This window comes from Giraffa tippelskirchi, chromosome 10 (genome assembly GCF_054371585.1).
Source record: "Giraffa tippelskirchi isolate mGirTip1 chromosome 10, T2T-mGirTip1v1.2.pri, whole genome shotgun sequence".
Classification (NCBI taxonomy): Eukaryota; Metazoa; Chordata; class Mammalia; order Artiodactyla; family Giraffidae; genus Giraffa; species Giraffa tippelskirchi.
This window is the reverse complement of record NC_137284.1, coordinates 96,776,699-96,795,245: the sequence shown is the minus strand read 5'-3', so window position 1 is coordinate 96,795,245 and position 18,547 is coordinate 96,776,699. Positions and strand designations below refer to the sequence as shown.

The 18,547-nt window shown below is 38.5% G+C and overlaps 1 protein-coding gene across 2 annotated transcripts in view; it reads left to right on the top strand.

The window, feature by feature from the left end:
- The window catches only part of CFTR (CF transmembrane conductance regulator), a 385,597-nt gene that overhangs the window by 304,035 nt on the left and 63,015 nt on the right, over positions 1-18,547 (top strand). For both annotated transcript variants that reach the window (XM_081537842.1, XM_081537841.1), the window contains one exon: positions 14,473-14,724. In XM_081537842.1, coding sequence (XP_081393968.1) covers positions 14,473-14,724 — 252 coding nt within the window. The remainder of the gene's footprint in view (positions 1-14,472; positions 14,725-18,547) is intronic.

Sequence of the window (18,547 nt, the reverse complement as noted above, 5' to 3'; positions counted from 1 at the left end):
GGAAGAACTGTACAAAAAAGATCTTCATGACCCAGATAATCACGATGGTGTGATCAGTCACCTAGAGCCAGACACCCTGGAATGTGAAGTCAAGTGGGCCTTAGAAAGCATCACTACGAACAAAGCTAGTTGAGGTGATGGAATTCCAGTTGAGCTCTTTCAAATCCTCATAGGTAATGCTGTGAAAGTGCTGCACTCGGTATGCCAGCAAATTTGGAAAACAGCAGTGGCCACAGGACTGGAAAAGGTCAGTTTTCATTCCAACCCCAAAGAAAGGCAATGCCAAAGAATGCTCAAACTACTGCACAATTGCACTCATCTCATGCGCTTGTAAAGTAATGCTCAAAATTCTCCAAGCCAGGCTTCAGCAATATGTGAACTGTGAACTTCCAGATGTTCAAGCTGGTTTTAGAAAAGGCAGAGGAACCAGAGATCAAATTGGCAACATCCACTGGATCATTGAAAAAGCAAGAGAGTTCCAGAAAAACTTTATTTTTGCTTTAGCAACTATGCCAAAGCCTTTGACTGTGTGGATCACAATAAACTGTGGAAAATTCTGAAAGAGATGGGAATACCAGACCATCTGACCTGTCTCTTGAGAAACCTGTATGCAGGTCAGGAAGCAACAGTTAGAACTGGACATGGAACAACAGACTGGTTCCAAATAGGAAAAGGAGCACGTCAAGGCTGTATATTGTCACCCCACTTATTTAACTTATATGCAGAGTACCTCATGAGAAACTCTGGGCTGGAGGAAGCATAAGCTGTCATCAAGATTGCTGGGAGAAATATCAATAACCTCAGATATGCCAGTGACACCACCCTTATGGCAGAAAGTGAAGAAGAACTAAAGAGCCTCTTGATGAAGGTGAAAGAGGAGAGTGAAAAAGTTGGCTTAAAGCTCAACATTTAGAAAACTAAGATCATGGCATCCGGTCTGATCACTTTATGGGAAATAGATGGGGAGACAGTGGAAACAGTGTCAGACTTTATTTTTTTGGGCTCCAGGATCACTGCTGATGGTGATTGCAGCCATGAAATTAAAAGACGCTTGCTCCTTGGAAGGAAAGTTATGACCAACTGAGACAGCATATTAGAAAGCAGAGACATTAATTTGCCAACAAAGGTCCATCTAGTCAAGGCTATGATTTTTGCAGTAGTCATATATGGATGTGAGAGTTGGACTGTGGAGAAAGCTGAGTGCCGCAGAATTGATGCTTTTGAACTGTGGTGTTGGAGAAGACTCTTGAGAGTCCCTTGGACTGCAAGGAGATGCAAGCAGTCCATCCTAAAGGAGATCAGTCCTGGGTGTTCATTGGAAGGACTGATGTTGAAGCTGAAACTCCAATACTTTGGCTACCTCATGCAAAGAGCTGACTCATTGGAAAAGACCCTGATGCTGAAAAGGATTGAGGGCAGGAGGAGAAGAGGACAGGCGGGCAGGAGACGACAGAGGATGAGATGGCTAGATGGCATCACCGACTCAATGGACATGATTTGAGTAAACTCTGGGAGTTGGTAATGGACGGGGAGGCCTGGTGTGCTGTGATTCATGGGGTCACAAAGAGTCAGACATGACTGAATGCCTGAACTGAACTGAACTGAACTGAACTGGACTTGCTGACAAAGTAACATCTCTGCTTTTTTAATATGCTATCTAGGTTGTTCATAGTTTTTCTTCCAAGGAGCAAGTGTCTTTTAATTTCATGGCTGCAATCACCATCTGTAGTGATTTTGGAGCCCAGGAAAATAAAGCCTCTCACTGTTTCCATTGTTTCCCCATCTATTAGCCATGAAGCCATGATCTTCGTTTTCTGAATGTTGAGCTTTAAGCCAACTTTTTCACTCTCCTCTTTCACTTTCATCAGGAGGCTCTTTAGTTCTTCTTCACTTTCTGCCATAAGGGTGGTGTCATCTGCGTATCTGAGTTTATTGATATTTCTCCTGGCAATCTTGATTCCAGCTTGTGCTTCATCCAGCCTGGCATTTGGCATGATATACTATGCAAATAAATTAAATAAGCAGGGTGACAATATACAGCCTTGACATACTCCTTTCCCTATTTGGAACCAGTCTGTTGTGCCAAGTCTGGTTCTAACTGTTGGTTCTTGACTGTCAGACGGATTTCTCAGGAGGCAGGTAAGGAGGTCTGGTATTCCCATCTCTTTAAGAATTTTCCACTGTTTGTTGTGATCCACACCATCAACACCATCAAAATCCACACCATTTGGTGTAGTCAGTGAAACAGAAGTAGATGTTTTTCTGGAACTCTTCCTTTTTTGATGATCCAACAGATGCTGAATTTGATGTCTGGTTCCACTGCCTTTTCTAAATCCAGCTTAAACATCTGGAAGTTCATGGTTCACGTACTGTTGAAGCCTGGCTTGGAGAATTTTGAGCATTACTTTGCTGGCATGTGAGATGAGTGCAATTGTACGATAGTTTGAACGTTCTTTGGCGTTGCCTTTCTTTGGGATTGGAATGAAAACTTACCTTTCCCAGTCATGTGGCCACTGCTGAGTTTTCCAAGTTTGCCAGCAATTTGAGTGAAGCACTTTAACAGCATCATCTTTTAGAATTTGAAATATGGAAATTCTTTCCATACCCTACTTAATTTCCATCATCCCTCAGACTCATGGCCAATATCTTTCCAGAGCCAGAGTCTTTATATCTCTCAATCTCTCAGTAGTACTCATGCCGTGGACACATCCTTCTTATTATCCTTTCTTCTTTCACTAGGGTGATGTTATTTCACACCTGGTTTTCCTGCTGCCTCACTGGTTCCTGGTTAGTTCTCCTTGCTGACCCCTTATCTTCTTTCAGATCACTGAACACCACCTGTATGCTAGCCCTCTTCTATCTACACTTTCTCTAGCTGTTATAATCTAACTCCGTGCTTCTGAAATCATCTCTCAGTGAACCTCACATTCATATCTCCAGTTAAGACCTCTCCTCTGATTTCTCTCTATATATATATTCAGCTACTAACTTGACACCTCCATGTGTTTATAAAACATAGTGATAGACTGTCTTCCAGTAGCCTTGACATTTTTGTTTATAAATTCTTGTTTGGAATCTCCTGGAAATATGCGTGTGGTATCAAGAGACCATTAAAAGTGAACAAAACTTCTCTTCTGCCTACTAGTTTGTCTAGCTTTATATAGGAGCTTGGGAAAAAATTCATCTGTCACCTTATGAACAGTGTAGTATAATAGGTTGTGAATAATCCCAGAGATTTTTAAAATAGTAAAATTATCAGAGTCCAACTTAATTCCCATTTAAACTCCCATGTTAGGGGATTTCCAGTTATTTCAATTGATCCCACAGTATTTTAAAAACTGTTATTTCTAATTCTCTCTTAATTTTAACATAAATTATTTGTATATCTGGCTTCCCTGGTACCTCAGCTGATAAAGAATCCACCTGCAATGCAGGAGACCCTGGTTTGATTCCTGGGTCGGGAAGAGCCCCTGAAGAAGGGATAGGCCACCCGCTCCAGTATTCATGAGTTTCCCTGGTGGCTTAGATGGTAAAGATTCTGCCTGCACTCAGGGAGACCTGGGTTTGATCCCTGGGTTGGGAAGATCCCCTGTAGGAAAGTATGGCAACCCATTCCAGTATTCTTGCCTGGAGAATCCCCATGGACAGAGGAGCCTAGTACGCTACAGACCGTGGGGTCACAGAGAGTCGGACATGACTGAACAAGTAAGCATAGCACAGTACATGTGTATGTCTCTCTGTTCATTTCAGTTGCAAAGCTTATACTCTTCTGTAGATGGGATGACAAGAGAAGTATTAATTTTTTTTAGCTCCATTCCTCAAGTATTATATGGATTAAAGTAAGTTCAATCTTAAAAAATTTTGTGTTATTAATTAACAAAGTTGTGTACTTATTGTATTTGAATTCATAGGATCCTGCCATTTTTAACAACATAAAGCTTCACTGTCTCATTGTTAACTATTTAAACTTCATATATCTTAAATGGGCTTGCTTGGTGACTCAGTTGGTTAAGAATCCGCCTGCATTGTGGGAGACCTGGGTTCAATCCCTGGGTTGGGAAGGTCCCCTGGAGAAGGGAATGGCTACCCACTCCAGTGTTCTGACCTGGAGAATTCCATGGACTGTATAGTCCATGGGGTCACAAGGAGTCAGACACGACTGAGAGACTTTAACTTCACTGTCTTAAATAGGCAGTGTATACCTAGATTTTTGCCTCCATGAATGAGTGAAAATTAAATAAATGAGCGCTAGAAAGGATGCAAAGGTAATGTTTCAGACTTAGTTGTATCAAGCCATCTGGTGACTGGTGAATTGCTCACACTAAGAGCATCATTGTTTCAATGAGGCAGTTGACAGTTTATCTATTTTCACGACTGTCTGCGTCCTGGTGAGCAAAACTAAAATATCTGAGCATATGACTAGTACCCACTTTCTTAATTCTCCAATCGTAGCAGCCAATAAACCATCCCTGTGGCATAAGTGTGTTCTTGTAACACAAGAGGGTGGAAGCCTCCAGGATGAGTAAGGAAGACTGTACCTCTTTAGGGTTCACATTTAGATTCCAGTTAATGAGTTTCCAGAAAGTTCTTACGAGACTGATGTAATCTGAGAAGAGTTTTCTGTCAATAGAAACTCCCTCTGTTTCTCCTTTGTCCTTTTATTGCCTATGTTTATTTTGGGTTGCAGTAAAGATCAAGTGACTGATTGTACAGTGACCAATGAGAAACCTGATGCGAGGAGAAGTGGGGAACCTGGCTTTTCTTCAAGTCTCAGTTCTCCTGATGCCCAGTTCTCTTGGATTGAAAATAGTTTCTACCCTGAGAATCTGAGGGGAGGATTCATTTCTTATATTTTTTTAACCTTCTTTTAATGGCTTCTTGATAATACCTTTCTTTGTTTTTCTGTTCTCATGAGTCTTTGGGGGTGTATTTTCCACTTATGACATCTGTTCCCACCCAGCCTTTCTATTTCCATCCTATAAAGTGGCTTTCTATGTCGTGTTCCACTCTAACCTTACCACCAAGAAGTTGTGCAGCCTTAGGCAAATAAATCATAACCTATACAAGGGCTTTGCTTTTTCCTCCTTTGTAAATGAAACAGTTTGGTTGGAAATTTTTTAAGGTTCTGTTAGTTCTGACATTCTCTTCTGAATCTCTGAGGTTTCTCAAGTCCTCGTTGACATGTATGCAGGCACTGTTCCCGGTGCTCTTGGGAGTCACAGGGGTCTGCCACTGCCCATGAAGGCTCAGGTCCAGTGATTAGGTCATTCACCACTGCAGTTGTCAGAGCTGATCAAAGAACTCTTAACCAGTGTGTTACTGGAACCAACAAAGACAAAGAAAGCTCCATTAAGATGTTATTGAGTCTTGAATTGGTAGGAGAGGCTTATGAGAACCTGACGGGATTGTGCAAGTGTAGGAAAGTTTGGGAAATTTGTGGAGCTTTGTGCTTATCAACTTCCCTGGTGTCTCAGATGGTAAAGCGTCTGCCTACAATACGGGAGACCCGAGTTTAATCCCTGGATTGGGAAGATCTGGAGAAGGAAATGGCAACCCACTCCAGCATTCTTGCCTGGAAAATCCCATGGACAGAGGAGGCTGGTAGGCTACAGTACATGGGGTCGCAAAGAGTTGGACATGACTGAGCGACTTCACTTTCAGTTTGTGCTTATCACTTAAACTTCCTGGGTTTAGAATTTTTCATTTGTACCAAGAAGGAATGGATTAGATCAGAGGTTCCCGACCTGACATCACATGTGGAACCTTTATAAAAATAGAGATTACTCAGGGTCCTCTGAGACTAATTAAAGTGGTTCTCTTGGTTGAGGGCAAAATGACCAGGCATGATGTCTATCTTTTAACAAGTGCTCCAGGCGATTCTGGTATGTATAGACTTGTGATTCACTGGATTTGAGGGTCTCTAAGGTTCATTTTCGCACCAGTTTTCTGTGAGTCATGGCAGGGAGCCAGCAAATTTTTCTTGTAAAGGGTTAGGTAGTACTTTTTTCAACATTGTGAGCTATGTGGTCTGTATACAGTTATTCAGCTAAGTGTGTGTGTGTGTATGTGTGTGCACGTGCACACACTCAGTCCTGTTCAACTGTTTGTGATGCCATGGATGTGGGCTTTCTGTGAGCCCACCAGGCTCCTCTGTCCATGGGATTTCCCAAGCAAGAATACTGGAGTGGATTGCCATTTCCTTCTCCAGGGGATCTTCCCAACCCAGGGTTCAAACCTGTATCTCCTGTAGCTCCAGCATTGGCAGGTGGATTTTTTACCATGGAGCCACCTGGGAAACCTAAGCTTTGTAGAGCAAAGCTAATGTAAACAAATGGATATGGCGTGATTTGGCCATTGGGCCATAGTTTTGCTCACCTCTGGTCTATGGGATAGAATTTACTTTGGAACTGATGGACTATCGGCAAATTATTTTTATCCTGTATATCAACCAGTGACAGATATAAACTTGAAAGATGTGTAAAGAATGGTGCTTAATGATAGAGAACTTGGGGAAGTTGTGCTATCTCAAAGTTAAGATGCTTAGAAAAAATCTTAGTAAAATAGTCAAAACCTTGGGAAAATATTTTGATTTGTTGTTTTAATTTTTTTTGTCTAGTAAATCTCTTCTTCTTGAATGTTTCTTTGAAATATGTTTAATGGACACCTCATAGGCCCAATTGTATTCACCAAGTACTTGCTGATAGCCTATCATATGCTTTTAGAAAATAGTAACTCCAGAAAGCATCTAAGTTCAAGTTTGAGTAGTAGATGTAATGAGTGATATCAGACCTTTTCAGATAGATAAATCAGTCCTCCTTTGCCTGTTGGCACTTGTTACCATAATCATTGAAGCTCTTAATTATTGAAGATAGGCACCAATGTATTTGATATCTCTGTGTTTATTTAAGATATGTCTTTTTGTAATTAGTGGTGTGTTTGGTTTTTTTTTTGCACATTCTGCAGTCAGAAAAAGTCAAATTGACTCGCCATATGATTCACCACAGATTAGGTAGCAAGCTATAATAATTTGTAAAGGGTTAGAATCTATAGTATACTATAAGTAACTCACTTATGCTGCTAATAATTTATAGCAATACAGTCCTGATTGACTTGTTAAGGGCTCTAAGAACATAAGTAATTGATGCAGAAAGATAGACCAGAGTTTCAAGAATATGTTTTGGGCAGAGAATCTGTTTCCATGATAACCATTATCTCTCAAGTCTATATCCATGGCCTAAAGATTATGCTAATCACTCTAACATGACCTTGGGTCTCAGGTCACTGTCAGTTGACTCTGAAAAGTGTCTAGTTTGGGCCTACCAGGAAGAATCTAAGATTTAAAACACTTTAATCCTCCCTTTTATGTACTTCACATTTTGAAAATTTCTCTTGCAAAATGTGTGATGTTTTTCACATGGTGTCAGTTTTCTATTAATAGATGATTGTGTTCACATTTATTTATTGTAATCTTCCTGTAACCACCAGTTAGGAACACTCTTTACAACATTGCCAGCCAGATCTCAGGCTTTTGCAATATATTTTCTATTGTCATGGCTTTGTGCGTGTTACATGTAGTTTAGGTGTTAATGAACAAATTTGATGGCCTGGTTTCCAAACAACCAAAAGGATGAAAGGAAATAGAACAAATATTTTGTGAAGGGAAAAGAGTCTGGTTTCCTGACTTGCCCTAAAAGAGGTCTTTAAGCCTTTTCTTGCCTCTTTGTTAACAAAAGGTGAAAAGGAAAATCAGGAATCATTTTCTTTTTCACTAAGTATATCTGTTACAAAGTAAAGTGGAGATGAGGCTATGGAGCAGTCTTTCCCCAAAAGACTTTGTTCTTCTGATGCTTAGATAAGTAATTCAGGCATTATCATAAAGATAATGAGATTCATTTTTAAAGATGGGCTCAGGAGAATTTTTGAGTATAATACATGTAAATAATCATGCCAAAATTTTAAATGAGATGCTTCTCAAGCAAAAACCCCACTTCATTTCGACTAAGCTCCAATTTTGTGGAAAGCCTATGCAAATCATATCAAGTTTTCCTCTTCACGTGAGGAACAGATTTGATGTTTCAGTGCCTGAGTCTCATTTTGGCTTCATCATTTACTTCGTAATATCTAGGACACGTGCTCCCACCTAAGCTGGTAATGGCTACATTGAGACTTTGCTGTCAGTGAACTGGACAGTGATACTCCCTCATTCCTCTATAAGAAACACTTTTCTATGCACAGAAGCAACAGCTTCAGGTTAAAGAGTTTGCCGAACTCCATCTACAGAACTCTGAAAATTGTCAAATCTGAATTTCCATCCAGTTCCACCTACATAGCTGGACAATGGCACAGCAGTTTTTATAAATCACCTTAAAATATTTAGACATCCCAAATTAGAGATAGGATTCAGTTAGGTTAAAAAGATTAATGAAAACATGTTCAGTTCAGTTCAGACACTCAGTCATGTCCGACTCTTTGCAACCCCATGAGTTGCAGCATGCCAGGCCTCTCTGTCCATCACCAACTCCCAGAGTCTACCCAAACCCATGTCCATCGAGTTGGTGATGCCATCCAACCATCTCATCCTCTGTCATCCCCTTCTCCTCCTGCCCCCAATCCTACCCAGCATCAGGGTCTTTTCCAATGAGTCAACTCTTCGCATGAGGTGGCCAAAGTATTGGAGTTTCAGCTTCAACATCAGACCTTCCAATGAACACTTAGCATTGATCTCTTTTAGGATGGATTGATTGGATCTCCTTGCAGTCCAAGGGACTCTCAAGAGTCTTCTCCAACACCACAGTTCAAAAGCATTAATTCTTTAGCACTCAGCTTTCTTCACCGTCCAACTCTCACATCCATACATGACCACTGGAAAAACCATAGCCTTGACTAGATGGACTTTTGTTGGCAAAGTAATGTCTCTGCTTTTAAATATGCTATCTAGGTTGGCCATAACCTTCCTTCCAAGGAGTAACCGTCTTTTAATTTCATGGCTGCAGTCACCATCAGCAGTGATTCTGGAGCCCAAAAAAATAAAGTCTGACACTGTTTCCACTGTTTCCCCATCTATTTCCCATGAAGTGATGGGACCAGATGCCATGATCTTAGTTTTCTGAACGTTGAGCTTTAAGCCAACTTTTTCACTCTCCTCTTTCACCTTCATCAAGAGGCTCTTTAGTTCTTCTTCACTTTCTGCCATAAGGGTGGTGTCATCTGCATATCTGAGGTTATTGATATTTCTTGCAGCAATCTTGACTCCAGCTTGTGTTTCTTCCAGCCCAGCGTTTCTCATGATGTTCTCTGCATATAAGTTAAATAAGCAGGGTGACAATATACAGCCTTGACGTACTCCTTTTCCTATTTGGAACCAGTCTGTTGTTCCATGTCCAGTTCTAACTGTTGCTTCCTGACTTGCATACAGGTTTCTCAAGAGACAGGTCAGATGGTCTGGTATTCCCATCTCTTTCAGAATTTTCCACAGTTTATTGTGATCCACACAGTCAAAGGCTTTGGCATAGTCAATAAAGCAGAAATAGATGCTTTTCTGGAACTCTCTTGCTTTTTCGATGATCCAGCAGATATTGGCAATTTGATCTCTGGTTCCTCTGCCTTTTCTAAAACCAGCTTGAACAACTGGAAGTTCACGATTCACGTATTGCTGAAGCCTGGCTTGGAGAATTTTGAGCATTACTTTACTAGCATGTGAGATGAGTGCAATTGTGCAGTAGTTTGAATATTCTTTGGCATTGCCTTTCTTTGGGATTGGAACGAAAACTGACCTTTTCCAGTCCTGTGGCCACTGCTGAGTTTCCCAAATTTGCTGGCATATCGAGTGCAGCACTTTCACAGCATCACCTTTGAGGATTTGAAATAGCTCAACATGTAGATGAGACTAAAAATAATTTGATATGTTACAACGTCCTTCTGATCCAAACAGCAATGTATATTTTTAGGGTGAGAGCTGAGGCTACAACTGCAGCCTGGATTTCCTGCTAAGTTACAGCACTGCCATTCTCCCTGCTCAGAAACTGCTTTCTGCATGTGAGGTAGAACAATGGGTTAATTCATTATGAACAGAGATTTATTAAGGGACTGCATGATGCTAAACACTCAATGGGGAAGATACACAAACAGTGCTTGAATAAGTTTACTATAATAGGCACAGTGGGTTTAACTGAAGCCCCTTAGATGTAAGCTCACATTCTGCCACTTGCATGGAACCTTTTGAAAGTCCTATACTTAATTTTCTATACCGAATTTTATTTCTTTTTCTTTCTTCTTTTTTTTGAATATTGTTCCCTGTGTTATACAGTATATTCTTGTTGCTTATTATTTTCATTTGCGGTACTGTGTATGTTAATCCCGTGTTCCTAATTTATCCCCCACTTTAGTAACCATAAGTTTGTATTCTGTATCTGTGAGTCTGTTTCTGTTTTTTAAATGGATTCATTAGTATTACTTTTTTTAGAATTCACATACAGATGATATCGTATAATATTTATCTTTCTCTGTCTGATTTCACTTAGTATCATAATCTCTGTGTTCATCAATGTTGCAAATGACAGTATTTCATGTTTCATCCTTTTTATGGCTGAATAATATTTCATTGTATTGATATTGTATTGCTGTCTTCTTAAGACCTTCTCTTAAAAAGAGTCTCCCACATTACTTAAGTCTCTGTTTCCACCATACCTGGATCCATCCCTTATCACAGATACGAATCTTTGGTTGTTAAATTAAGTGTAGAAGATATATGACTACTTGTGTTATAGTCATATTTATTTTCTATTTGAGCATGTCTTCCACCGAGTAGAAGAAGAAACCTCAGCAAATTCAGAGATCTTACTAGAAATGACTCTGTAGTCAGTTGTGAGCAGAGTTTACAGGATGGATACCAAGACACCGAGGGAGGGGGCGTCTGGCCCTAGGTTGTCCTTTGCTGTGCTCAGTGTCTCCAGGGCTGTCTCTGACCTGGAGGGGCACAGTCCAGGTACACTGGATCTTCCTTCTGGTCCTGACTGTTAGGTCTCCCTTGGTAAGTCTGCACTCTCTCAGTTGCTTCCACGTCCCTGAGGAATGGAAGACCCCGAGGGGTCAAAGCATTGGGATTATTTGGCTTCCCCTCCTCATCATTCTGGAAATACAAGAAAATCCAAAGCTATGTCAAGTTATTTATGTCTCAACATGTCATGCAGGCATGTCCACTCTTATGCTTCTATGCCATACGGGCACTGGCAGCTTCTCTAAGCCCTGCCCCATCCCTGTATCCACCTTAGAACTGAGGCACAGGCCTCCTAAGTTCTAAAATCACTCAAATCTACTTGAGGATAGAAGCAGAATTCAGTTGCAAGGCAGTGCTTCTTTTTAGAGGAACTGGTGCCTTAGCCCATTTGTGAGTCAGACTGTGGGGTGAGGAGAGAAGCTATTTCTCGACCATCAGAAGTTCATCCTTGACTACTGGTTTTTACATAAACCCTGTCCTTCAGGCTTGTGTCCTTCAGGCTTTGGTTTTTGAATCTTAACAGGCAATATTCTCGTGGCTCAAAAATTTTGAATTATCAATCTCTGACTACAAAGGCAGTTTTTTGCAAGACCAGCAATGATTTTCTGTGCACTGGTTCTGTGTCCCTTCTCCTCTGAGAGGCAGTGGAAGTCATGTGCAAGTTGGAGAGCCTGTGAGGCACAGGGAGTTAGTAATTCATAATATTATCTGGTCACATCGTCTGTTCACTATTTCAGTGGCTGAAAACCTAACCATAATGCAAGTGTCTGCATTGGCCACCTTTCCCTCCTGTCAGAAAACACTCTAACCCATCGAGTTGAGTGAATGTTCATGGGCTGTAGATGAGTGCCTGTTGTTAAGGTGGACTTGTTCTTGATCAGGGATATTTGACCATGCTGTGGATAACTACAGTATCCTGTCTTGGGGTCACTTTAAGCAACTAGATTATATGAAAGGTTATGAGTTGAAAATTGTATTTTCTCAATTTGATAGGTGCATTCTGTATACCATAGCTGACATTAGAAATTCTGAATTCAAAAAACAAGAAAACAAAACAACAACAAATGATGTCCTGGGTTCACCCTTGCTAATGAAGAATGAAATTTGCTGTACTCAGACAAATGCTTACAAAGAAAAATTGTGCATGACATTTTAGTGCTGTCAAAATAGTAGTGTCATTTTCTAATAATAACACATATAATTTTGAGTAGTTTTGATAGCCATATTTAAATGTTTTTTGACGCTTGAAAGTATTAAAATAGGATGGATTTTTGTTATACAGTTCCTTACTTGACGTGCTAAAGCACTTAACAAAGATTAGTATAGAATTCTTCACAGCACTGACATGCAGAAATGTTAACAGTGTATTTCAATTCAAATTTAATTTAAAAAACTGAGTCAGGATTTAATAAACTCTGAAAATCACCCATAATTTGGAATTGGAAATATTATGTCAGAGGAATAATTATAATATGCCATTTATTTCCTCCTGAGTTATTTATGATGGACATCGGCTTGGATATTTTTCACTTCCATTTCTAGTGGGTTTTGGCTGAAAAACATTCTCTTTTTGAATCTTGAATAATTATTGAAGATAATTTGAAGATATATTCAAGATGAGGGGAATTGAAGCACACAATTACTAGATAGAAGAAAGCTCTTTATAAACATCAGTCTTGATCAGTGCATGTGAAAACATGCAATGCCATAAGATTTTCTAAGATGAAGCTTTAAATGTTCAATTAAGGATAAATATCTGAACTTCTCTGACTCATCTACGAGTCATTTCATACTAAAGATGAAGAATTCTTCCCATTTCACCTTTTGATAATGAAAAATAAAAACAATAGAAATGAATGCCCACATCATTTCATCTCACCATTTTTTTTTGCAGAAAGAATTATTTCTAATATCTAAATAACTACAATGATAATAAATTAACATTGTGAAGAAGAAGGTTAAATTCTCAACTGGGTAAAGCCAGAATCAGCAATTACTTTTAAGACAAAAGATTTTCTGTCTAGTAAGCTGTTAATAGGCTACCTGGTGGCTCAGGGGTAAAGAATCTACCTACCAATGCAGGAGATGCAGGTTCGATCCCTGGGTCAGGAAGATCCCTTAGAGAAGGAAATGGCAACCCACTCCAGGATTCTGGCTTAGGAAATCTCATGGACAGAGGAGCCTGGAAGGCTACAGTCCATGGGGACACAAAGTGTTAGTCACAACTGAGCACACAAGTGCATTTACTTTAAATATTTTCAATTATGTATTGGATGCCTATTATATGTCAGGCTATTTTAAAAATCACTTTCCCAATTTGGTAAATTATAATTATTCAGAGAAATATGCTGTCATTAAAGAATTTAAGCACTCGTGCAAAATAGTTGAATTTTATAATGCCATTTGCAGCAACATGGGTGCAACTAGAGATGACCTCACTAAGCGAAGTACGTCAGAAAGAGAAAGACAAACACCATATGCTGACACATGTGGAATCTAAAATACGACACGAGTGAACTTATTCACAGAACAGAAACAGACTCACAGACACAGAGAATGGATTTATGGTTGCCAAGGGGGAGGGATGGATTGGGAGATTGGGGTCAGCAGATGCAAACTATTACATACAGAATAGACAAACCGCAAGGTCCTATTGTTGCACAGGGAACAATATTCAATATCCTGTGATAAACTGTAATGGAAAAGAATATGAAAAAGAATTTGTATACATTTGAATAACTGAATCACTTTGTTGAATACCAGAAACTAACACAACATTGTAATTCAACTATACGTCAATAAAATAAAATTTTAAAAATAAATTAATTTAAAAAAAGGGTTGAATTTCAAATACAGCCCTTATATGCAGTTACATTTTGCTCAGCAGTGGACATTCATCTTTAAGTAATTTGGATTAAAAATGTAATATTTAACTACAGATATATACCAGTGACTTCAAATTTGTTTGAAGATTATTGTGAGGTTATTCAAAATTTACTGAGCCTCAGGAGTCCACTTACCATCCAGCTGACATAGAATTGTTGATAGTTATTAATGCACTGCAAGAATAAGAAAAGCCTTTTATATAGTGATTTTGAGTGTGAAACATTTTATTATAACTTACCAGTTGTAGAACATTGTACTGCACAATGGTAGAAAAAAAGTTTCCCCTTGACATCATCTATTCCATTGAGCAAAGTTTGACTATTTATGTGTGACTTGCATAACTGAGAGTTAAGTGATCACAAAAATAAACAGGTTTATAAAGAGCCCATTTATAGAAGTCCTAGTTAATTCCCTTGGTTAAGCTTTTAGTTCTATCCAATTATTTCCTGTTACTTCATTGAGAAACCTAACAAATAACCAACTGACGACTAGCTAGTATCACATCCTACAAGTTATATTTTAGGAAACATTAAACTAATTTTAACATTCTCTGCAACTCTTAAAAAAATAAAATATTATTTTTATTTCAGATGCGATCTGTGAGCCGAGTCTTTAAGTTTATTGATATGCCAACAGAAGATGGTAAACCTAACAATTCATTCAGACCATCCAAGGATAGTCAGCTCTCAAAAGTTATGGTCATCGAGAATCAACATGTGAAGAAAGATGACATCTGGCCCTCAGGGGGCCAAATGACTGTCAAAGACCTCACAGCAAAGTATATAGATGGAGGGAATGCCATACTAGAGAACATATCCTTCTCAATAAGTCCCGGGCAGAGGGTAAGATTTAAACATTGCTTGCTTTGTTAAACCTGTGTTCAGTAAGTGAATCTCAGTAGCCTAAAGCAATGTGAGGGCAGAATCCATTTATAACTCTTATTGTTGACTAGGACCAATGTTGAACACAAATATTTTCAAGTTATTATATGGAGTCACTATTGTTTCATGTGAAATTTATTTTGCAGAGTCCTGAATCTATATAATGGAACCATCTTACTTATTTTTTTATTGGAGTATGCTGCTGCTGCTGCTGCTAAGTCGCTTCAGTCGTGTCTGACTCTGTGCAACCCCATAGATGGCAGTCCACCAGGCTCCTCTGTCCCTGGGATTCTCCAGGCAAGAACACCAGAGTAGATTGCCATTTCCTTCTCCAATGCATGCATGCATGCATGCTAAGGCGCTTCAGTCGTCTCCGACTGTGTGACCCCGTGGACAGCAGCCCACCAGGCTCCTCTGTCCACGGGATTCTCTAGGCAAGAACACTGGAGTGGGTTGCCATTTCCTTCTCCAAGTTATTGGAGTATAGTTGCCTTATAATGTTGCGTTAGTTTCTGTTGTACACCTAAGTGAATTAGTTACATGTATACACATATCCACTTTTTTTAGATTCCCTTGCCATTTAGGTCACCACAGAGCACTGAGTAAAGTTCCCTGTGCCATACAGTAGATTCTCACTAGCTGTCTATTTTATATACAGTAGTGTATATATCGGAGAAGGCAATGGCAACCCGCTCCTGTACTCTTGCCTGGAGAATCCCCATGGACAGAAGAGCCGGGGGGGCTACAGTCCACAGGGTCACATAGAGTTGAACATGGCTGAAGTGACTTAGCACGCACACACACACTAGTAGGATGTTGAAAGTAATAAGAGGAGAATTATTGCCTTGAGTTGATCTTAGTAGGAAAGTTAAGTTTTTCATCATTAAGTAATAACTGTAGGATTTCTGTAGATGTTCTTTATCAAGTTGATGACCTTCCCCCTCTATTCCTACTTTGCTAAGAGTTTTTTAATCAGAAATTGGTGGTAGATTTTGTCTTATGTTTTTTCTGTTAATCTGTTAATATGGTAATATGATTTTTCATGCCTGTTGATATGATGGATTTTATTCATTGATTTTTCAAATGTTGAACTAACCTTTCATATCTAGGATAAATCCCACTTACTCATGGTATATATAATATATATACTATTATTGTTGGATTTGACTTGCTAATATTTTTAAGCACTTTGCAACTAAGTTTATGAGAAATACTGATCTCTAATGTCTTTTATTTTGGTATTATGGCAATTTGGCCTTCACTGGTGGCTCAGATGGTAGAGTCTACCTGCAATGCAGGAGACCTGGGTTCCATCCTTGGGTCAGGAAGATACCCTGGAGAAGGAAATGGCAACTCACTCCAGTATTCTTGCCTGGGAAATCCCACAGACAAAGGAGCCTGGCAGACTATAGTCCATGGGATGACAAAGAGTCGGACACAACTGAGTGGCTTCACTTTTTACTCTCATAGAATGACTTAGGATGTATCACTTTTGCTCGCATCTTCTGAATGAGATTGTAGAGTACTGGTAGAATTACTGCTTTAAATATTTTGTAGAATTCACCATGAATCTATCTGGAATTGGTCCTTTCTGATTTGGAAGATTATTAATTAGCATTTCAATCTCTTTTTAAAAATATGTGCCTATTCAGACTGTTTGTTATGAGTTTTGGCAGATTTTGTATATTTTGAGGAATTTGTTCATTTCACCTGTTATGAAACTAGTGGGCATGGAGATGTTCATAGTATTTCCTTATTACTCTCTTAATAATACATACGAAGATGTAATGATTTTTCCTCTTTCATTTCTTTAAAAATATTTTTAATTGAAATATAATTGACATACAATATTATGTAAGGTTTAGGTATACTACATAGTGATTTGACATCTGTATACATTATGAAATATTCACCACAAAAAGTCTAGAAACCATCCATCCCCATACAAAGTTATAACAATATTAACCATATTCCTTATGCTAAATAATGTAACTATTCTTTCATTTTTGATAGTAGTTTGTGTCATCTCTCTTATTTTCTTAGTTAGCCTGGCTAGAGACATAAAATTTACTGATCTTTTCAGAGAACCAGTTTTAATTTTATTGATTTTCCCTACTGATTTTGTTTTCAATCCAATTGGTTGATTTTGCTTTAATTTTTATTTATTTATTTGTTGTCTACCTATTTTGGATTAAATTTGCTCTTCTTTTTCTGATTCCCTATGATGGAAGCTTAAACTATTGATTTTAGATATTCTTTTCTATATCACATATTCTTTTCTATACTAGATATTTGTATGATACTATAAATATTTATTATTGCATTAGTATATTTGGGCTCCCCAGGTGGCACTAGTGGTAAAGAACCCACCTGTGGATGCAGGAGATGCAAGAGATGTGGGTTTGATCCCTGGGTTGGGAAGATCCTGGGAAGGAGGGCATGGCAAACCCATTCCGGTATTCTAACCAGGATAATGCCAGGGACAGAGTGGCGGGCTATAGTCTATGGGGTTGCAAAGAGTCTGACACAACTGAAGTGACTTAGCACACACCCCCTTAGCTATATTAGATATTTCTTCTTTTCTATAGCATTTAATGTTATAAATTTCCCTCTGCACTGCTTTTTCTACATACCACACAATCTGATAAATTTCATTTTGATTTAATTTGTTCAAAATATATTTAAGTTTCTCTTGAGATTTCTTTTTTAACCCACGTGCTGTTTAATGTCCAAATATTTTGGTATTTTCCAGCTGTCTTTCTGTTCTTGATTTCTGGTTTAATTTCATTGTGGTCTGAGCACATACGTTATATGAGATGCATTCTCTTAAATTCTTTATATTGTGTTTTATGGCCCATAATGTGATTTATCTTGGTGAATGTAATTTTCTCACTTCTGTGTCTGTCCATTTTTGATAGTGTATTGAAATCTTCAAGTATAATAGTGGATTCATCTATTTCTCTTTGCAGTTCTGTTAGTTTTTGCCTCATGTATTTTGACATACTGCTGTTAGATATATACACATTAAACATTATTATATCTTACACATTAAACATTATTATATCTTTCTGGACTATTATTGTCCCATTTACCATTATATGGTACTCCTTTTATATCTGATAATTTCTCTTGCTTTGATATCTGCTCTGTGTAAAATTAGTTACTCCAACTGTCTTTGATTAGTGTTAAGATGATTTTTTTTTTACTTTTATCTATATGTGCCTTTATATTTAAAATGGGTTTATTTATTTAAAGTGAAATTAGTCAGGGAAAGGCAAGTATATGATTTCACTTATACTTGAAATCTAAAAATGAAAAAAGTGAGCAAATATAGCAAAATAGAACTAGAGTCATACATTCAGTGAAAAGGTGATTTACCAGATGGGTGGGAGTGTGGGGGATGAGAGAAATCAGTGAGAGAGGCTGAAATTTTTTGAAGTAGGTGAGAGAGACTAAAACTTGCAATATTCATTTTCAACTAGTCCAAATCACCTTTTAAGAAACAATACTAAAAGTACTTCACAGGTAATGGAAGTATGTTATTATAACAAAATAAAATTGACCCTTGAACAGGTTGGGTGTAAGGGGTACCCACCCTCTGTGTGGTCAAATAATATTTGCTCTATTTATACATAGTGCCTCTGTATCTATGATTCTACATCATCTGATTCAACCACATGTGAAAGTTGTAGCACTGTTGTGTTTACTATTGAAAATGATCTGGATGTAAGTTCAAATCTGTGTTGTTCAAGGGTCAGCTGTATTTCCACTTCCTCCTTCTTGT